The sequence below is a fragment of the Panthera leo genome, chromosome A2, assembly GCF_018350215.1.
Source record: "Panthera leo isolate Ple1 chromosome A2, P.leo_Ple1_pat1.1, whole genome shotgun sequence".
Taxonomy (NCBI): Eukaryota; Metazoa; Chordata; class Mammalia; order Carnivora; family Felidae; genus Panthera; species Panthera leo.
Window position 1 is genome coordinate 53,549,265 of NC_056680.1, and position 23,246 is coordinate 53,572,510.

Sequence of the window (23,246 nt, forward strand, 5' to 3'; positions counted from 1 at the left end):
TGGTTCTTTGAGAGAATTAACAAAATTAAGAAACATCTAGCCAGTTTGATCAAAAAGAAAAAGGAAAGGACCCAAATAAATAAAATCAAGAATGAAAGAGGAGAGATCACAACCAACACTGCAGAAATACAAGCAATAATAATAGAATATTATGAGCAATTATATTCCAGCAAATTGGGCAATCTGGAAGAAATGGACAAATTCTGAAAAACATGTAAACTACCAAAACTGAAACAGAAAGAAATAGAAAATCTGAACAGACCCATAGCCAGTAAAGAAATTGAGTTAGTAATCAAAAATCTCCCAACAAACAAGATTCCAGGGCTGGATGGATTTCAAGGGAAATTCTACCAATATTTAAAGAAGAGTTAACACACTTATTCTTTTGAAGCTGTTCCAAAAAATAGAAATGGAAGGAAAACTTCCAAACTCATTCTCTGAAGCCAGCATTACCTTGATTCCAAAACCAGGCAGAGACCCCACTAAAAGGAGAATGATAGACCAATTTCCCTGATGAACATGGATGTGAAAATTCTCCACAAGATACTAGCCAACAAGATCCAACAGTACATTAAAAGAATTATTGACGATGATCAAGTGGGATTTATACCTGGGATGCAGGGCTGGTTCAGTATCCGCAAATCAATCAATGTGATTCATCACATTAATAAAAGAAAAGATAAGAACCATGTGATCCTCTCAATAGATGCCAAGAAATCATCTGACAAAATACAGCATCCTTTATTCATAAAAACCCTCAAGTAAGTAGGGATAGAAGGATCATACCTCAAGATCATAAAAACCATATATGAAAGACCCACTGCTCATATCATCTGCAATGGAGAAAAATTGAGAGCTTTTCTCCTATGGTCAGGAATAGGACAGGGATGATCACTCTTGCCACTGTTGTTCAGCATTGTGTTGGAGGTCCTAGCCTCAGTAATCAGGCAACACAAAGAAATAAAAGGCATCCATACTGGCAAGGAGGAAGTCAAACTTTTGCTCTTCGCAGACAATATGATACTGTATATAGAAAACCCAAAAAATTCCACCAAAAAACTACTAGAAATGACCCATGAATTCAGCAAAGTTGCAGGATATAAAATCAATGCACAGAAATCAGTTGCATTTCTATACACCAATAATGAAGCAGCAGAAAGAGAAATCAAGGAATCAATCTCACTTACAATTGCGCCAAAACCCATAAAACACCTAGGAATAAACCTAACCAAAAGGTGAAAAATCTATACACTGAAAACTATAGAAAGCTTATGAAAGAAATTGAAGAAGACACAAAAAAATGGAAAAATAGTCCATGCTCATGGATTGGAAGAACACATATTGTTAAAATGTTGATACTACTCAAAGCAATACACATATTCAATGCAATACCTATCAAAATAACACCAGCATTCTTCACAGAGTTAGAACAAACAATCCTAAAATGTGTATCAAACCAGAAAAGATCCTGAATAGCCAAAGCAACCCTGAACAAGAAAACCAAAGCTGGAGGTGTACAAAGCTGTAATCATCAAGACAGTATAGTCCTGGCACAAAAACAGACACTTAGATCAATGGAACAGAATACAGAACCCAGAAATGGTACCACAAATGTGTGGCCAACTGATCTTTGACAAAGCAGGAAAGAATATCCAATGGAATAAAGACAATCTCTTCAGCAAGTGGTGCTGGGAAAACTGGACAGTGACATGCAGAAGAATGAACCTGGACCACTTTCTTACACCATACACAAAAATAAATTAAAAATGGATGGAAGACCTAAAAGTAAGACAGGAAGCCATCAAATCCTAGAGAGAAAGCAGCCAAAAACCTCTTTGACCTTGGCCACAGCAACTTCTTACTCAACACATCTCTGGAGGCAAGGGAAACAAGAGCAAAAAAACAAGAGCAAAAATCAGGGCCTCAAGATACAAAGCTTCTGCGCGGTGAAGGAAACAATCAGCAAAACTAAAAGGCAACCGACGGAATGGGAGAAGATATTTGCAAATGACATATCAGATAAAGGGTTAGAACCCAAAATCTATAAAGAACTATCAAACTCAACACCCAAAAACCAAATGATACAGTGAAGAAATGGGCGAAAGACATGAACATATACTTTTCCAAAGAAGACATCCAGATGGCTAACAGACACATGAAAAGATGCTCAACGTCACTCATCATCAGGGAAATACAAATCAAAACCACAATGAGATACCACCTCATTCACACTTGTCAGAATGGCTAAAATTAACAATTCAGGCAACGACAGATGTTGGCGAGGATGTGGAGAAAGAAGAACCTTTTGCACTGCTGGTGGGAATGCAAACTGGTGGAGATACTCCGGAAAACAGTACAGAGGTTCCTCAAAACATTAAAAATAGAACTACTCTGTGACCCAACAATTGCACTACTAGGTATTTTTCCAAAGAATACAGGTATGCTGTTTCAAAGGGGCACATGTACATCAATGTTTATAGCAGAAGTATCAACAATAGCCAAGTATGGAAAGAGCCCAGATGTCCACCGACAGATGAATGCATAAGAAGATGTGGTGTGTATACACACACACACACACACACACACACACAATGGAGTATTACTTGGCAATTAAAAAGAATAAAGTCTTGCCACTTGCAACAATGTGGATGGAACTAGAGTGTATTAGGCCAAGTGAAATTAGTCAGAGAAAGACAAATGTCATATGACTTCTTTCATATGTGGAATTTAAGATACAAAACAGATTAACATAAGGGAAGGGAAGCAAAAATAATATAAAAACATGGAGGGGGACAAACCATAAGAGATTCTTAAATATAGAGAACAAACTGAGGGTTGCTGGAAGGGTTGTGGGAGGGAGAATGGGGTAAATGGGTAAGGAGCATTAAAGAAGATACTTGTTGATATGAGCACTGGGTATTCTATGTAGGGGATGAATCATTGTGTTCCACTTCTGAAATCATTATTGCACTATATGCTAACCAACTTTGATGTAAATTTAAAAAAATAAATTTAAAAAATTTTCATGATCATCAAACAGTAGGAGAACTTCAGAAACTGCTACAGCCAAGAGTAACCTAAAGAGACATTATTACTAGGTGCAGTATAGTATCCTGGATGGATCCTGGAATAGAAAAAGGTATAAACTAAGGAAATTTGAATAAACTGTGGACCTCAGTTAATAATAATGCATTAATATGGTTTCATTAATGATGACATATACACTGAGATACTAATAATAGGAGAAACTGGTTGTTAAGTAAATGGGACGTCTATGTACAATTTTCTGTAAATCTAAGACCTTTTTAAAATTAAAAGTATATTTTAAAGGGGGGGGAGAATATTTTCTCAATAAAAGCTAAGAAAATTAATTCTTGGGTGATCCCCAGTACAAAAAATACTAAAAGAGTTCTTCTGGTTGGAAAAAAAAAAAAAAAAGTGATCCTAAATAGAAACATGAAATGGTTGGGGGAATGAAGAATACCAAATTTTAAAACATTTTACAATATGTTGTTGGATTCAAACATATGCAGAAGAAATACATGACAACAGTAGCATGAAAGTGGAGAGGAGAGTAAATGCAGTTAACCTGTTGTAGTGTTTTGCATTGTTTAGGAACTGGTAATAGTACTAATTTAAAGTAGACTCTAATAAGTCACAGATGCATAGTGTAATCTCTAGGGTAATCACTAAAAGAATAACTTTTTATTACTTATGTATGTATGTATATTTATTCTTGAGAGAGAGAGAGAGAGAGAGAGAGCATAAGTGGGCAAGGGACAGAGAGAGAGGGAGACACAGAATCCCAAGCAAGCCCCAGGCTCTTAGCTGTCAGCACAGAGCCTGATGTGGGGCTTGAACCCATGAACCATGAGATCATGACCTGAGCTGAAGTTGGACACTTAATGGACTGAGCCATCCAGATGCCCCAAGAATAATTTTTTTAAGTTCATTTATTTAAGTAATCTCTACACCTGGGGCACCTGTGTGGCTCAGTCAGTTAAGCAATCAACTCTTAATCTCAGCTCAGGTCTTGATTTCAAGGTCATGAGAGCCTACTTAAAAAAATTATCTCGGGGCGCCTGGGTGGCTCAGTCGGTTGAGCCTCCGACTTCAGCTCAGGTCACCATCTCACGGTCCGTGAGTTCGAGCCCCGCGTCGGGCTCTGGGCTGATGGATCAGAGCCTGGAGCCTGCTTCCGATTCTGTGTCTCCCTCTCTCTCTGCCTCTCCCCCGTTCATGCTCTGTCTCTCTCTGTCTCAAAAATAAATAAACGTTAAAAAAAAAAATTATCTCTACACCCAATGTGGGGCTCAAACTCACTACCCAAGATCAAGAGTTATATGTTCCAGGTGCCCCTAAAAGAATAATTTTTTAAATGTGTAATTAAAAGCGTGTAACTGGGGGTGGGAGGCCCTTGGATGGTTCAGTCAGATAAGCACCTGACTTCGGCTCATGTCATGATCCACGGTTCGTGGATTTAAGCCCCATGCCGGGCTCTGTGCTGACATCTCAGAGCCTGGAGCCTTCTTGGGATTCTGTGTCTCCCTCTCTCTCTGCCCCACCTCCACTTGCACTCTATCTCTCTGTCTCTCAAAAATGAATAAATGTTAAAATTTTTTTTGAGTGCCTGGGTGGCTCAGTTGGCTAAGCATCCAACTCTTTTTTTTTTTTTTTTTTTTTTTTTTGAGAGAGGGCACAAGTGAGCAAGGGGCAGAGAAAGAGGGAGAGAATCCCATGCAGTCTCTGCACTGTCAATGCAGAGCCCATGTGGGGCACAAGCTTATCTGAAGTGGGGCTCAAGCTCACCCCATGTGGGACTCGAACTCATGAACTGTGAGATCATGACCTGAGCCGAAGTCACTTGCTTAACCTACTGAGCCATCCAGGTCCCCAAGTGTCAAACTCTTGATCTCAGCTCAGGTCTTGATCTCAGGATCATGAGTTTGAGCCCCGTGTTGGGCTTTGCACTGGACATAGGGCCTACTTAAAAACAAATTACAAAAAAACTTAATATTTATTTATTTTTGAGAGAGAGAAGGAGACACAGAATCTGAAGCAGGCTCCAGGCTCTGAACTGTCAGCACAGAGCCCCAGGTGGAGTTTGAACTCATGAACCATGAGATCATGACCTGAGTCAAAGTCCAACACTTAACCACTGAGCCACCCAGGCACCACCTCCCTAACCAAAATTTTTTTTTCAAGTGTGTAACCAATGAAGAAAAATATGGAATAATGGAAAAAACTAATCCAAAGGAATACAAGAAAGGAAAAGTAAAGAACAAATAACACGGGGCGCCTGGGTGGCGCAGTCGGTTAAGCGTCCGACTTCAGCCAGGTCACGATCTCGCGGTCCGTGAGTTCGAGCCCCGCGTCAGGCTCTGGGCTGATGGCTCGGAGCCTGGAGCCTGTTTCCGATTCTGTGTCTCCCTCTCTCTCTGCCCCTCCCCCGTTCATGCTGTGTCTCTCTCTGTCCCAAAAATAAAAATAAAAAAAAATAAAAAATAAAAAAAAAGAACAAATAACAGATGATATAAATGGAAAATTAATAGCAAGATGGTAGATTTAAATCTAAGTATATTACATTTAATGTAAATGGACTAAGTAATCTATTCAAAAACAGATTATCAAGATTGAAAATCAACTATATACCATTTATAAGAAATATAGTGTAAATATAAAAACACCTGGTAAGTTGAAAATAAAAGGATGGAAAAAGATATACCATACAAATGCTGTCTGAAAGTAAGTTGATATGATTATGTTAATATCAGACAAAGTATACTTTAAGACAAGAATTTCTAGGCATTTCCTTTTTAAATTAGCGCTCTCAGAAACAGCTTTTATACATTTATCTTTACAGTGTATTACATGCACCCCTGTGTGGTCAAAACATTCTTTCACTGAAAACATTATCCTGATGCAACAAACAACTAGCATTCTTAGAACACCTTTTTTAGACATGTCTTACAGGCACTGTATGTCTCACATACAGTGTAGTGAATACTGATATAGCACTGTCCTGATTCACATGTGCAACTAGCACAAAACAGGACATTTCTTAGTAACATGTGTTGGCAAAGCAGAAGATAGAGCAATCTTACATTTATTTGTTTGAACCTAAAAAACAGCTTCAAAATGTATAACTCAAATAATGACCAAACTTAAAGAAGAAAAGACAATTCCACAGTGGGGTAATACTAGAAATGAATATGAATCAATAAGAAAAAGATAACTAGAAAATACTCAGTAGTTTAGAAATTAAATTACACACTTCTAAATAACTTATGGGTCAAGGAATAAACCATGGAAATTAGAAAGTTATTTGAACCAAATGGTAAGGAAAAGATGACATAAAAACTTGTGGAACACTACTAAAAGTTGCTTAGAGGGAATATTATAGCTTTAAATACATAAAAAAGAAGAAATTTTGAAAATTTGTAATCTAAACTTCCATCTGAAGAAGGTAGAAAATGAGTAATTTGAATGCAAAGAACACAGAAAAAGGAAATAGTCAAGATATAAGCAGAAATCAGTGAAATAGAAAACACATGTACAATAGTCAAAATGAACAAGGCCAAAAGTTTGCTTATTGAAAAGATTAACAAAATTGATAAATATCTAGTTAGTCTGATTTTTAAGAGATAAAACATTAATAGTAATATCAATAGTGAAAAGGCGACATTATTACAGATCCAATGGACATTTTAAAAAAGAAGATATGAACAACTCCATGACAATAAATTCAACAATTTAGATGAAATGGACTAATTTATTTGGGGGCAGAGGGAAGAGAACTTTCCAAACCTGCCACACAAAGAGAAAATCTGGAGTCCTATATGTAATACAGCAATTAAATCTTTAATTAAAAACCTTCCTATAAACTGAGGAGATGGCTTCAGTAGTAAATTTTTCCAAATATTAAAGGAAAAAGTTAAAAATTATATTACACAGACTTTTCTAGAGATGAGAAAAGAGTGAGGTATCCAAATTCATTTTATGCTTAGTTCAAATATCAAAACCTGACATGGACATTACTGGAAAGGAACACTACAGACCAACACACCTAAACACAATATTATTATCTCTCAACACACCTAAACACAATATTATAAATAAATAATAAATAAATAAACAAAATCTGATGATTTAAAGAAGGAATAATATGCTAAGGGGGTATGTCTGAGGAATTCAAGGTTGGTTTAACATTTAAAAAATCAATCAATATAATTTAACACATTAAGAGAAGAAAGGATAAAACAATATGGTTTTCTCAATAGATTGGGGGAAAAAAGGATTTGATTTAAAAAACAGACATGATTAAAAAAAAACAAACTTTAAGAAAACTCGAAAGAGAAAGAACTTCCTTAATTTGATAATGGCTTCAAAACCCTTAGGCTAACATTTTAATTAATAGTGAAATATTAAATACTTTCCCAGAATTCAGGAAAAGGATAAGGATGTCCACTATTACCTCTTCTATTTAAAATTACACTGAAGGTGTACCAAGTGCATTCAGTGGTGCACTAAAGGCAAAAACAAAACAGAACAAAACAAAAAAACAAGATATAAAGATTGAAAACTGTTATTATTTGCTGATGGCATTATTGTGTGTGTAGAAAATCCAAAACAATGAACAAACAGCCCAGTAAAATTAATACATGAATTTACCATGGAGAAAGCAACAAATGATTAGGACATTTTAAAAAATACCTTTTACAATAGTGTAAAAAAAAAATCGTCTAGATACCTAGGAGTAAATCTAATAAAGGTTGTTGAATACTTACACACTGAAAACTATAAGTTTTCCAATACACTCCCTATATTTCTGAGAGAATTTCAGAAGTTCCAAGTAATTGGAAGTATATGCCATGTTTATTAATTGGAAGATTTACTATTTTTACAGCAAAGTAAAAGAATAACATATGGCTATATACAATAGTACAGATAGATCAAATAGACATAATATTGGTCAAAAGAAGACACGACAAAAGAGTACATATTGAATTATACCATTTATATCAAGGTCAAGAACAAAACTAATTTGTGTGATAGGTGAGAACAGTTACCTTTAGGAGGTATTGACTGGGAAGGGGCATAAGTGAGCCGTCTAGGGTATAGATAATGTTCTTCATCTTGATCTAGTGATGAATTCATGAGTGTATACCCATGTAAAAAAATTCATAGAGGCATAGATGTGTTTTGTACATTTTAGTCTGTTATATCTCAATGTTTAAAATTTTTAAAGAGAAATTTTTTTTAAAGCAATGGGAAACCATTGAAAGGGTTAAAGGTGAGTGACATGATCCTATTTATGTTTTAAAAAATATGTTTTGGGTGATAACTTACTGGGAGAGGGTAGGAGCAGAAGGAGGAAAAGCAGGTAAGAGGCTATGGCACAGGTCTAGACAAGAAATAATGGTTGCTTGGACTGGAACTGTTATGCCCAGAATTCGTGATCCCCAAAGACCACCAGGGAGCCGAGTCCGATGTAAAAGCAAAGAGCCTTTATTCGACCTAGCTCGAGCTCAATCCCCTACCTGCACCGACGCAGCGGTGAGATACTGGGGAGAAAGAGCGAGTTTCAAAAGAACAAAGGTTTTATTGGGGCCTGGGGCAGTTGGTGAGATAATGGCTGTGGCCCCAGCCGATTGGCTGGGGAAGGGTCCGAGTCCTGTTAGGCAGGTGAGCGGAGGTTACTCAAGGGGAGGAGGCGTGGTCAAGGTGAAGGACACAGAACAAGATGGAGTCAGCCAGCGTAGGCCGCCCTTTCAGAACCATGAGGATGGAAATGGAGAGAGTGATGTGTAGAACAAAAGCAAAAGAAAAAAATTAAATTTCCTTACAACTTACAGCCCATTTACAAGTTCTTGAGATAGGCCAAGAGACCTTCCTCTAGGAACTCAACTGCCTTGATGTTAATACTCTGCAAAGGGCAAAAGGCCATCTTAGCTTAACATTATCCCGCTCCTCCAGGATCCTGTGAGTCTCCTTTAACATCTAAATATTCCTTTGGAAACTTCCTTTATTTCTACCCCCCAAGGTATATGTTAGCAATCATCCTCCAAACATAGGGCCCACTGATACACATCCAAAAGGTGTCATGACTAAGGTTTTACTAGACAGAAGTAAATGACCTTTTCCTCATAGCTAGCCCCTCAAGGTCCTGGAAACCTTGCTTCCAAATTCCTTAGACACTTACACTATCCCTAACTCCCTCCTAACTTGAAGGTACATAGTCACTCCTCATGATCCTCGAGCAGCTCTTTCTGCCCATGGGTCCTGTCCCCAAGCTTTAATAAAACCACCCTTTTTGCACCAAAGATGTCTCAAGAATTCTTTCTTGACCATTCACTCCGGAAACCCCAACATGTCCACATCAAGAAGATGCACTGGAGAGAGGTATGGGAGCAGGATCTGCAGATACAGAGAACCAGAGGAAAGTGTCACGAATATCTTTTGGGGTTTCCACCACAGGAAACGGAAGACGAAAAGCCGGGGGGGGGGGGGGGCGGAATGGAAAACCTGGGGTGGGAGTAGATATCTTGGAAAAGAGCAAATGGGAGGGAGCTAAGGAATTCCTTAAATGGGAGTGGAGGTCTGGCCTGGCGGGAACAGTCGAGGCAGGGCCTGAGATGGGGGCCTAGGGAATGCAAGTTTGGGTTCTAAGGCACATTTGTAATTTACGCACGCATTGGAGGGGTGGGAGCTTGGCCTCCTGAGGTGTAAGGCGTTTCTAAGGACCCGACACAGGGCAGGCCGGTAGAAACGACAACAGGAATAAGACTGGGAAGAGTAGGTCCCCAGCCAGGCCCGCTTGGGGACCAGGAGGCTCGCAAATGCCTGACCCAGAGCTCATGGATGGGAGGTCGCCCAGCCTCAGCCCTCAGGCGGAACCAATTATGACGGCGGTGAGGTTTCCGGCGGGCGCTACAGAGATGCCACACGGAAGGGGCGGTGTACGCCGGCGTGACGCGGCCGCGCGGGATGGGCAGGGCCGAGGCGACGACGACGGCGGCGAGAGCGAGAGACGGTGGCGCGACAAGGGCCCTCAAGCCCGGCCACCATGAGCACCAAGCAAGTCACTTGCAGGTTAGTGCAGGGGGTCCAGGAGTAACGGGCCACTTCGCTTTCCCTTCGCCCCTCCCAAGCCCCCGCTCCGGCCCCTTGGCGGCTGGTGCACCGCAGCCCCACTACCAGGGAAACTGAGGCTGAGCGGATTCTTGAAAAGTTGCTCAGCTGTTCGCGGTCCGGCTTTCCTGGGCGGAGCTCGGGCTGCGGCGGGAACCGGTCACCTGGCGTGTGTGTGGCTATGTGTTTGGGATGAGACCCCAGGTCAGGCCAGCGCCGGGGCCTGTGAGCTGGAAGGACGAGCTAGCCAGGGCCGTGCAGGTCGCTGAGGCCTGAGGGTGGGGGTGGAGCCCTTGGAACTTGGAGTTTAGCTGGAAAAGGAGATTTGGAATTGGGTAAAGAGACGCTAAGTGATCGTTTGCCAGTGGGGATACCACGCAGGAATAGGCTATTGATCTATGATCAGGGCCTAGAACGAGCTGGGGTCCCGAAAGGGGTCTTCGTTTCCCAAGAGTTTGAAGATCTCTGCGGCCTAAATTTGCAGACTCAGCAAATAAGAATTGTGCGGGGGAAATAAAAATGTCGGGTAGCATTTACTGAAAGTTGGTGAAGTGCTTCGCATATTTCCAAGTGCTCTATATTCATTGTCACTAGACTTCACAATAACACTGCCAGGAAGATATAATTCCCATTTTACAATACAGGAAATTCAGATTGAAAGAGATTAAGTGACACTCTTACTGAGACACCCATTTATGTGGAGAAGTACAACGGTAATGGATGGATGGTGTAGAAAATTCGAAACCGGATGCTACACTGCGACTGCTCCTGTGAAGCAGAAAGAGCTTGGTTGTGTAACACCCTCGTTCCTTGGTGAACTTGTGGCTTACCAGTCCTGGGTTCCTAGTCTTGTTGGCCTGATACTTGGACAGTACAAATTTTAATAACTGGTTTCAGTGTGTGGGAAACATTGCCCCCCAAAATCAGTTGTATAGTTTATGTAATGAACAGTTTATTAAATTCTCATCTATGTTGTTACTTCTTAATTAGCATGAATAATTGAGAAGGGACTATGTAAAAAGTTTTCGGTTAGTATTAATATGTATTAACTGTTCAACCAGTTTATCCAAGGCCATGGCTTATATGAAGCAGTAGTCAGAAATTTGCACTCAGTGTCTACAGAAAATAGGTTATCTGTGTTAGAAATATCTTTTGTGAGACCTGTTTGTGTTCATTTTTATTTGTATGAAGCAAGCGTTGTGTGTAATTGTATAGCAGATTTTGGTTACTCTTCTTAAGATGTGTCCACAAAAGAGTACACATTTGTGTAATGCTTTATAATTGAATTTTAACTCTTTATAGTATCTAGTTTTACAGATAAGGACTTGGAACTTACTCCTAACTTCACATTTAAATGCAGGAGCAAAAACTTAAATCAAGATCATCTTGTTTTTTTTTCCTTCTGCACTGAGATGGCCTAACCTGAAAGCTTTAATTTAATTTAACAGGGGCATCCTGCAGGATGTTGTTGCATATAAACTCAAGAGTGGGTTGGAATGTTGGAAAGGGATCACTTCTGTTTAAGTACTGATGTTTGGTGGAGCCCTTAAAATGCACTGGGTGCTCTAACGGCCACATCGCCTGTAACCCAGCAACCCTCACTGTTCCACAGATTGTGAAACCAAGCCTGTGCACTGAAGTGATTGCCTGAGGTCATTCAGCTTCTAAGTGGCCAAGGTGTGGCATTGGAGCCCATGCGCTCATTGACCCGATGACATCCAAATAAATTTGAGAAATGATAAAGTTTCTTCACTACAGGAATTTTTAAAGCTATTCATATGTGCCTATGTAAGGAAAATGCACATAAAAATATATAGAAAGTAAAAGAAGTTTACTTGCAAAAGGGTGTGAGGGAGTCCAATCTCACAAGGACTGCGTCACCAAATAAAAAAGTAGAACACATTTAAATGAAAAGAAACTGCAGTATTACCTAGAGTACCAAGTTCACATCAGTGTTTCATGGTGGAAAAGCTTCTCACATTGTATTATCTTTACAAAAGTCTTATCTCCAGACATTGGTAACTCACAGGAAATGTCCAAGATAGGATTTATTTTGGAGACCAGGCCTTAACAGGGTGCTCAGCTGTTTTGGATTTATCTGAAGGTGAAAAGTGTTTTTTGCTTTGTTTTCCTGGCTGTGGCATGTGATGTACATGCTTATTCTGAATAGCAGCAGGACAGAGTTTAAGTTTTGCCTTTATTCTGATATGCAGACATCTCTAAGAGATGGATGTTAAAATGCTAGGATTCCCAAATTTGACGACAAAGACACTCCATATGTTTATTGCCTGGAATGGCAAGAATGGCTACTCACACAGTTGTGCTGTCAATCAGCTCTTCTGATTTCTCCCATGCCACTCTATCCACAAACAAGCTGGGAATTATTTTTGCTGATTCTTCTTGCTAACTATTTTCCCATGTCTTCCAGTCTGTTTTTAAAGTCCTGGTGCAGCTCTCTCCGCCCCACCCCTGCTTGTGCTCTGTGTCTCTCTGTCTTTCACAAATGAATAAACATAAAAAAAAAGGTCGGGGGGGGGGCACCTGGGTGGCTCAGTTGGTTGAGCATCCGACTTCCGCTTAGGTCATGATCTTGCGGTTCGTGAGTTCGAACCCCGTGTCGGGCTCTGTGCTGACAGCTCAGAGCATGGAGCCTGCTTCAGATTCTGTGTCCCCCTCTCTCTCCGCCCCACCCCTGCTTGTGTTCTGTGTCTCTCTGTCTTTCAAAAATGAATAATCATAAAAAAAATTTTCTTAAGTCCTGGTGCAGGCCTTTATGATAGCTTGGTAACCACTTTCTTTCCTTCTATGATAGAGGTTCCTTTGTCTTATCATCACTAGGCAAAGACCTAGAATTTGTTTCCTTGGAACATCAAGCTTGGAATCACAAAAAATGAGGGACCTTGTCAGCCAGTAAGTGGTAGAAGAGCTTGAAATCTGGAGTTGGGCAGTTCGGGATTCTGATCCTGCTACCACCTGTGCCACAACTTACTCATCTATAAAATGGAGATGGTAACGCCTAACCCGCGGAGTTAGTTAAGGGATTAGACAGTAACAGCAAACCATCATAGAGTGTTTTTTGGGGTGGTAGGCTAAGCATTTACATGCATGGTCTCAGCCAGACCTCAGAGTCATCTATCACAGAAGTCTAGGGAGTACAATTATTATATTATGGTTGGGGAAATTGAGGCTTGGAGATTTAAATAACTTGCTCATGGTCATATAGCAAGCTCTCTGATTTCACAGTGTTAACTATTACACTATACTTCATCCCTACGTCTCTTAACATTTGTTTCAGGCCTATCACCAGGCCCAGCATTAACCCCTTTACCTGTCACTGGATCTGTTATCACATGCCGTACAGCCATAAAATTTAAGTCTGAAAATATGTAAGGAAATGTAAAGAAAAGTGACACTGAGAATGCAGATTACCCATATACTCAGATATGATTTGCAGAAGCATTTTGCTAAAGATATGCACCATTGAAAGGCATGTAAGAAACTAAATTGAATTTGTTTGGTTCAGTCCTGCGCTGCAGCTAGAGCTGCTAGTGGTTCTGTGGCTAGAAGTGAACCTGATGTCCTTTGCAACATATTTTTTTGTTTTGTTTTGTTTTAACGTTTTATTTATTTTTGGGAGACAGAGAGTGACAGAGCCCAAGCAGGGGAGGGGCAGAGAGAAAGGGAGACACAGAATCCAAAGCAGGCTCCAGGTTCTGAACTGTCAGCACAGAGCCCGATGCAGGGCTCAAACCCATGAACCGCGAGATGATGACCTGAGCTGAAGTCAGGCGCTTGACTGACTGAGCCACCTAGGTGCCCCCTGTCCTTTGCAACATATAGTAGCTACGGTCCTTTGGGGTCACCCAGGATAACAGACCCTTTTGGAGTCCCCCCGAGAAATCTCCCTACTCTGAGTCTCCAGTTATGCACTGTGCCCCTTCATACTACTCACCCCCTTCCCATTCCCCACCCCAGTTCATGTCTCAGCCTTCTCTCTAGGAAGATATAAGGGATGGTTTGACCCATCCCTTAAGATTGAATAGTTGGAAATTCATTACAAGGTGCAGTATGAGAGAGGCCTGGATTAAACTTAGTATAACATAGATGGGGAGGGATAGCTCTAAGCAGTTGACAAGATGCTCCAAAGGACAGGTAGGATGTGTTCAAACTAGTTTTCTGTTTGTTGCTGGGGAGTGGAAATGATGACATATGCTACAAAAATAGGACTGAGCTGGCTTCATTTCTTACATAACCCTTATTTCATGCTCCCCTTGAAGGCACTGCACTGATGGTGGTCTAGAAGTTATTTTTGAAGCTGTTTAAATCTCAGCTTAGTCACTTACAGAAGTGAAATGTCTTGCATGAAGTCACCAGCTTATAAGTGACTAATTAGAAGCTCTAGTTGATGGTTAAGTATTTGTTTTCCTAATGGGGAAGAGAGTGAATGAGCAGAGTTTGGAAGGCAGATTGTCTGAAGAAGACTTACGGGAGGTGGTAGAATTATAAAAGGCACCCTTGTAGGACCACGAAGAATCTGTCCTCTTGTATGCCTGGTTAACAAATAGTATTTGGTAGAGAACCTCTGGTAGTCTCCTACTCACCTTTTCTGTTTCTGTTTCTTTTTCTTTCTTTCCTTTCTGTCTTTTTTTTTTTGAAATCTTTAGTGTCTCCAAAGGAAACTATTACAGAAGTATTTATTAGATCTTATTTTTTGTGGACCTGTTTATATAGCCACTTTGAGCCTGTTCTCGTCCAGTATTTATGAGTTTACTAATCATGGTAGTAATCTGTCTTTCTTTGTCATTCAGAGTTGGCTCTTGGTGCTGAATTTTTTTTTAACTTTTATACCTCCAAAGATCTAAGATTGCCATACTTAAGGACTATTGAAATAATGTAGTCTTGTAGTGTTTCTCAAAAGAATTTTTAAACTCTTTAGAAGTGTAATATACTTTTCTGTCCAGGATCTGTACATCCAGAGATTGGCTGGAAAGATTCACAGGACTCAGCGCATGTAGGCTCAGAAATTTTTTTTTTTAATTTTTTTTTTAATGTTTATTCATTATGGAGAGACAGAGCATGAGCAGGGGAGGGGCAGAGAGAGGGGGAGACATAGAATCTGAAAAAGGCTCCAGGCTCTGAGTTGTCAGCACAGAGCCTGATGTGGGGCTCGAGCTCACAAACTGTGAGATCATGACCTGAGACGAAGTCGGACGCCGAACTGACTGAGCCACCCAGGCATCCCATGTAATTTGGTTCTCTTGGTGAACTTAGAGGTGGCTCATGCTAGTCAAACTGAGAAGAGACCTAAAAATAGATACCCTTTCCTCATTTTCCTCGGAGAAAAGGAACCGTCAGGTGGGCCTAGTCAGTACTTCCTCTGCTTCTTGGGAGATGGACAGGTGAGGAAAGTTGGAATTGTGTTTAGTGAGCAAGGAGGGATTGAAGGTCTTCACATCTTGTGGCTTCCAGCTGAGGCATCCTCCCAGGCCTATCGCAGAGGCTGATGTGCCGCATGAATTGTCACTTGTGTTCTCTGGCATCCCTTCTCTGGAAAGGGCATTCTCAGCCTCTTGGGCCTTCCTGACCTACCTTACAGACCATTGCCTTCTTTCTGTTGCCAAGCCTTTCTCCAGGTCCAGGCAGAGCCATTAGGTTTAGGCTTTCTGTGTTCAGTCACATTTCCTGATGTTCCAGCTGTGCCTTCCTGAAGTTGTTGCCAGGCTGGCTTCATTAGAGACCAGATGTTCCCAACTGTGTGTTTAAGAGCACTAGCTCTCTCGGGTCAGAGGCCTCAGGCTGGGAAGCAGCATACTATTCCTGCCACTGGTGAGTCTTAAGGGTTGAAGGAGGGAAAGTGCACATAGTAGGCTGAAGGAGTGAGAAGTCTTGGGCTGGTCCACGAAGGAAGGCCGCTGAAAACAATTCAGTGCAAAAGGTGGGCTACAGTGTTTTTGACAGGGGCCACAGCATGGGTAAAGGCAGAGTGACAGGGAAGTCAGTTTTGGTTGGAAAAGGTCAGGGTATCTGGGAAAATCGGAGCTGGGGACCCCCTCCTAGCAATTTGACCTTCTGTAAGTCTTCACTGGTCTCTGAGCCTCAGCTTCCCTAATTGCATCATGGGTGTAGTGGTACTACAGTATTGCTGGGGTTAACTGAGCTATTGAAGTGAATGGGCTAGTATTGATAGATCTACTGTTCAGTAGATCTTCGGTATTTTTTCACATTTCATGTATTTCTCATAATATACTCTTTCAGAGGGAGGGAGAACCTTCCTTGCCCAAAAGTCTTTATTCAAGAGGCATCTGAGTTACTAGCCCTCTCTAAAAAAGATAAATTGTGAAAATCATATAGAAGAGGGAGGAAATGGGTAAAACCAGAAGGTTGTGAGTTGATAATGTGGAAGCTGGTGCTGGGACATCTTGAGAGTTCATTCTGCCATTTGGTTTACTTTTGTATATGTTTCATATGTGTTTGGAATTCTCCATAAAATGTCTTTTTAAATAAGTTAAAACATGGGTTCACAGATAAAGCTCCTTTACAAAGCAGCCTCCTAACAGGCTCTTCCCCTGCACTTTCAGTCCTCTTCAAATCTGTCTTCCATCTTGCAGCTCAAGTGGCTTTTTCTGAAAGAGGCCTGGGAAAAGGTGTGTATGATAACTGTACAAGCATGCCCCAGAAATAGTGCATGTTCGGTTCCAGGCCACTGCAGTAAAGCAAATTTTGGAATCAAGTGAATCAAGTGAATTTTTTGGGTTTCCCGGTGCATGTAAAAGTTACGTTTATCCTGTAGTCTATAAAATGTGCAATAGCATTATGTCTAAAACACCATGCACATACCTTCATTTAAAAATACTTTTAGGAGTGCCTAGGTGGCTCAGTTGTTTAAGCATCTGATCTCTTGATCTCACTCAGGTCATGAGTTCAAGCTCCACATCAGGCTCTGCACTGATAGCATGGAATCTGCTTGGGATTCTCTCTTTCTCCCTGTCTCTTTGCCCCTCCCTCACTTGCTCGCTCTCTTTCCCTCAAAAATAAATAAGTAAACTTAAGGGGGAAAAAAGACAAAAATGAAATTTGCCCCATTGACTCTCTTTTTATAAACCATTTCTCTGCAGCATGTGATGCTGTGTGATAGCATTTTGCCCACAACAGCACTTCTTTAAAAATTGGGAGTCCAGGGGCACCTTGGTGGCTCAGTCAGTTAAGCGTCAGACTTCTGCTCAAGTCCTGATCTCATGGTTTGTGAGTTCGAGCCCCGCATCGGGCTCTGAGCCTGGAGCCTGCTTCGGATTCTGTGTCTCCCTCTCTCTCTGCCCCTCCCCCTCTTGCGCTCTCTCTCTCTCTCTCTCTCTCTCTCTCTCTCTCAAACATAAATAAAATGTATAAATAAATAAATAAATTGGGAGTCTATCCTTTCAAACTCTGCCACTGTTTTATCAACCAAGTTTATGTAATATTCTAAATCCTTTGTTGTCATTTCACCAATCTTCACAGCATCTTCACCAGGAATAGGTCTCCCAAAATCACGTTCTTTGCTCATCCATAAGAAGCAACTCCTCATCTGTTTTAAGTTTTATCATGAGATTGCAGCAATTCAGTCCCATCTTCAGGCTCCACTTTTTTTTTTTTTTTTTTATGTTTATTTATTCTTGAGAAAGAGACAGAGCAGGAGCAGGGGACGGACAGAGAGAGAGGGAGACACAGAATCTAAAGCAGGCTCCAGGCTCTGAGATGTCAGCACAGAGTCCGGTACAGGGCTCTAACCTTCGAATTGAGAGATCATGACCTGAGCTGAAATCCAATGCTTAACCCATTGACCCATCCAGGTTCCTCTCTCTCTCTCTCTCTCTCTCTCTCTCTTTTTTTTTTTTTTTTTTTTTTTAATTTTAAAACTGCTTATATTTGAGAGACAGACAGACAGGATCTGAAGTGGACTCTGTGCTGAGAGTGGAGAACTGACGGGCTCAGACTCACAAACTGTGGGGTCATGGCCTGAATGGAAGTCAGATGCTTAACTGAGCCACCCTGGCACTCCTTCAGGCTCCACTTCTAATTCTAGTTCTCTTGATATTTCCACCACATCTGTAGTTAACTTCTTCCCCTGATGTCTTGAACCCTCAATGTCATCCATGAGAGTTAGAATCAGTTTCTTCCAAACTCCTATTAATGGTGATATTTTGACTTCTTCCCATGAATCACAAATGTTAATGGAATCTAGAAGGGGAAGCCTTTCTGGAACCAGGTTTTTAATTTACTTTGCCCAGACCATTAGAGGAATCACTGTCTGTGGCAGCTATAGCCTTACACAATGTATTTCTTAAATAGTAAGACTTGAAAGTTGAAATCACTTCCTGATCCTTGGGCTGCAGAATGGATGTTGTGGTAACAGACATGAAAATAATAATTAATTTCGTACATCTCCAGCAGAGCTCTTGGGTGACCAGGTGCATTGTCAATGAGCAGTAATGTTTTGAAAGGAACCTTTTTTCTGAGCAGTAGGTCTCAATAGTAGACTTAAAATATTCCGTAAACTACATTGTAAACAGTTGTGCTGTCATCCAGTCTTTGTTGTTCATTCATAGATCACAGGCAGAATAGATGTAGCGTAATTCTAAAGGGCCCTGGGATTTTCATAATGGTACATGAGCACTGGCTTCAACCTCAAGTCACCAACTGCATTAGCTCCTAACAAGAGAGTCGGCCTGTCCTTTGAAGTTTTGAAGCCAGGCATTGACTTCTCTCTAGCTAAGAAAGTCCTAGATGGCATCTTCTTCCAATAGAAGGCTGTTTTGTTTTTATTGAAAATCTGTTGTTTAGCCACCTTTGTTAATGATCTCATCTAGATTTTCTGGATAATGTGCTGCAGCTTCTACATCAACACTTGCTGCTTTACCTTACACTCTTATGCAATGGAGACAGCTTCTTTCCTTTAACCTCATGAACCAACCTCTGCTAGCTTCAGACTTTTCTTTCTTTCTCCCTCCCTCTTTCTTTTTCTTTCTTTCTCTTTCTATCTATCTATCTATCTATCTATCTATCTATCTATGTTTATTTATTTTGAGAGAGAGCATGCACACAAGCTAGGGAGGGGCAGAGAGAGAGAGAGAATCCCAAGCAGGCTCCACACTTAGCGCAGAGCCCCATGTGAGGCCCAGTCTCATGACTGCAGGATCACAACCTGAGCCAATTCCAAGAGTCAGACACTTAACTTGAGCTACCCAGGTGCCCAGCTTCAGACTTTTCTTCAGCAGCTTTCTCACCTCTCTCAGCCTTCACAGAATTGAAGAGAGTTAGGGCCTTGCTGTCAGTTAGGCTTTGGCTGGTGTTATCTTCTCTCCAGCCTAAAACTTTCTCCATATCAGTGCTCAGGCTGTTTGGCTTTCTTATCATTTGTGCGTTCACTGGAGTAGCACTTTTAATTTTCTTCAAGAACTTTTCCTTTGCATTCACAACTTGGCTAAATGTTTGGTGCAAGTGGCCTAGCTTTTGGTTTTTCTCAGTTTTTGACATGCCTTCCTCAGTAAGCTGAATCATTCCTAGCTTTTAGGGTAAAGTGGGAAACTTAGGACTCTTCATTTCACTTGAACACTTAGAGGCCACTGTAGGGTTATTAATCGGCTTGATTTCAACACTGTGTGTCAGGAAACGGGGAGCCACCCAAGGAAAGAGAGAGAGATGGGGAACGGCCTGTTGGTGGAACAGTCAGAACACACACATTAATTGATTAAATTTGCCATCTCATATAGACATGGTTCATGGTGCCTCAAAACAATTACAATAGCACCATCAAAGGTCACTGGTCACAGATCACCATAACATATAATAATAATAATGAAAAAGTTTAACGTCTTACAAGAATTACCAAAATGTGACTCAGACAGATGTGAGTAAATGCTATTGGAAAATAGCACCAACAGACTTGCTCGAAGCAGGACTGCCACAAACCTTCAATTTGTAAAATGCAGTATCTGCAAAGGACTATAAAGCAAAGTATGCCTGTAAACAGTTTTCTTTATGACAGAACTCTCAGAACCTTTCCTCTGCTACTCTCTGTTGTAAATCTCTAAGACAGACTAGATTGTGCCATTTCCTAAGTTGACTTGAACATTTGTTATCTCTTGTTTTGAGATGCACTCATCAGTGTCTCAGCTGACATAGGGTAAGTTGGAGCACAGTGAAATGATGCTCCAGCGTCACCTCTCGGCAGGCCTGTTTGAACCCCCTGCAGTGCCTCTCTTCTGTGCATTTTTCTTGCTGTTCTCTCTTTCCTCTCTCCCACTGGCATCCCTACCACTTTGCAGACTCTGCTTGGACCTGACCTCCTCTGGGATGTTGCCCTCTCTCAGCCCATGGTATGTGTCTCCTCAGCACTCTGCATGCTTTGTGATAAGGCACAGGTCACTTTTATAACATCACCTTAGTTGTCATTGTTCTTTACTGGACTTTAATGAGAGCTGGACTTTGGGGGTACCTACTGTGAGATAGGTTCTGTACTGAGCATTTTATATTTTTTTTAACCATACCCTTGCCAATGTGTATGTTTTTAAAACTAAAATAACCATATATTATTACAAAAGCAGTATATGTTTATGGTAGAAATGTTAGAACGTACAGATCAGGAAAAAGAAGAAAGTAAATATACTTTACCCACAAAGATTGCCTCTCTTAATATGTTATCATATATTGGAGCACCTGGGTGTCTCAGTGGGTTGAGCTTCCGACTTCAGCTCAGGTCGTGATCTCACAGTTTATGAGTTCAAACCCCACATCAGGCTCCATGCTAACAGCTCAGAGCCTGGAACCTGCTTCGGATTTTGTGTCTCCCTCTCTCTCTGCCCCTTCCCCGCTCACACTCTGTCTCTCTCCCTCTCAAAAATAAGTAAACATTTAAAAATATGCTATTATATATCTTTCTGGATTGTTTTCTAAAATCTATTTATTTATTTTGAGGGTGGGGGGAGGAGCAGAGAGGGAGGGAAAGAGAATTCCAAGCAGGCTTCATGCTCAGCACAGAGCCTGATGCGAGGCTCAATCTCACACCCTGTGAGATCATGACCTGAGCCAAAGTCGGATGCTTACCCTACTGAGACACTCACTCGCCCCTATAAATGCTGTTTTGTAATCTGCTTTTTTGTTAATAATCTTGAACTTTCCATGTCAGTAAGTTTTCATTTTATCTTAGTCTATACTCAGATTTCTCCATTTGTTCCAAACATGTCTTTTACATCTGGTTTGTTCACACTGGAATATAATCCTGGACTAAACATTGCATCGGGTTCTTATGTACCTTATATAATGTCTACTAACCTAGCACAGCTCCCTCCTTTTTAAATTTTTCTTAACAGATTTATGGAAGTATAATTTACATACCATAAAATTTAGCCATTTTAAGCATACAAGTCAATGATTTTTAGTAAATTTAGAGTTTTATAAGACCACAATTAAATTTTAGAAAATTTTCATCACCCCAGAGTTACCCCTCTTGCCCATTTGCAGTCACTCTGCATTACCCCTTCTCCCAGCCTGAGGAACCACTTGCCTACTTTTTGTCCCTATGGATTTGCACCCCCGACCTTTTTTTAAAATGTCAGCTCTGTGCCCAAAATGGGGCTTGAACTCATGACCCCAACATCAAGAGTCATATGCTCTACCAACTGAGCCAGCAAGCACCTCTGCCCCTCTTCTTGACATTACATATAAGTAGGATCATACAACATGTGGTCGTTTGTGTTCGGGTTATTTCACTTACCCTAATGTGTTTGAGGTTCACCCACGTTATAGCATGCATCAGTGCTTCACTCCTTTATTGCCAGATAATTCCCATTGTATGGATATATTACATTTTGCTTATCCATTCACCAGTTGATGGAATTGTAAAAGTTTACACTTTCTGGCTGTTATGAATGATGCTTATATGAACATTCATGTACAAGTATTTGTGTGAACATACGTTTTTATTTTTCTTGTGTAAACACCCAAGAGTAGAATTACTGAGTCATATGGTAAATTTAAGTTTTTAAAAAAACCACCAAACTGTTTTTCCAAACTCAGGTTCCCTCTACTCCTTCCATGACACTTACTTGTTAAAGAAACCTGGCCCACATACCGCCTCTTCTTTTATATTTATCTGATTGCTTTCTCGTGACGGCTTTTAGCTTGTTCTCAGTCCCCTGCATTTCCTATAAACTGGGGGTTAGATCTGGAGTTTTGTTGGATTCAAGTTAAATTTTTTTGGCTAGAATGTATCACAGGCTATGCTGTGTACTTAATCCATATTGGGTCACATCAGCAGACACGTAATATTTCAACTTCATTTTGTTCCATGTAGATATTGGGTCCAGCATTGTTTGTTGAAAAAACCATTCTTTCCCCCATTGAGTTACGCAGACAAGTTTACCAAAGTCAATTGACCATGTGTATGTGACTATTTACAAGTTCTTTAAAGAGATTCCCTCAGCCTCCTTGAACTCCAGCCTGTGTCTATTCAGCTCAGCAAGACTGCTGTGCTCTGCTTGGGGTTCATCTCCTTGCACCAAGGCCCAGAGTGTGCCTCTCAGCAGAAAGCCAGGCTGAATGTGGGCTTACCTCGTTTCCCTTCTCTCAAGGACCAGTCTTGTGTTGCCTTTTGTCCCTGTCTCAGAGCAGTTGTTTCCTATATTGTGTTCTGCTTTCTAGTTTTTTTGTTTGTTTTTAATTGGAGGGCTCTTTCATAGCTAGAAGCAAAAATCTGTTCTTTCTTCCTCTCTGTGCTTCAGTTTGAATAGTTGCTGTTGCTGTGTCTTCAGGTCTTCTGAAGTGTTCCTTTGTACTCTCTAATTTACAGTAAGTTCTTGCAGTGTAATCTGCATTTCAGATATTGTAGTTTTCACTTCCAGAAGTTCCACTTAGTTCTTTTTTATATCTTCCATTTCTTTCATACTCAGCATAATTGAACATATTTATGATCTTTGTTTTTAAAGTCCTTGTCTACTGATTCCATCATCTGTCATTCCTGTTATTGACTAATTTTTCTCCTTGGTTATGGGTCACATTTGTCTGCTTTTTGGCATCTCTAGTAATTTTTTATTGGATGCCATTGTGAGTGTTTTTGAGCATTTGGATTTTATGGTCTTCCT

At 40.7% G+C, this 23,246-nt stretch overlaps 1 protein-coding gene across 1 annotated transcript in view; it reads left to right on the forward strand.

Moving 5' to 3' along the window:
* The first annotated feature begins 9,977 nt into the window (after positions 1-9,977).
* The window catches only part of MKRN2 (makorin ring finger protein 2), a 28,295-nt gene continuing 15,026 nt past the window's right edge, over positions 9,978-23,246 (forward strand). Inside the window, exon 1 of the mRNA XM_042911144.1 lies at positions 9,978-10,092. Within this exon, the coding sequence (XP_042767078.1) occupies positions 10,067-10,092 (26 nt within the window). The 5' untranslated portion in view covers positions 9,978-10,066. The remainder of the gene's footprint in view (positions 10,093-23,246) is intronic.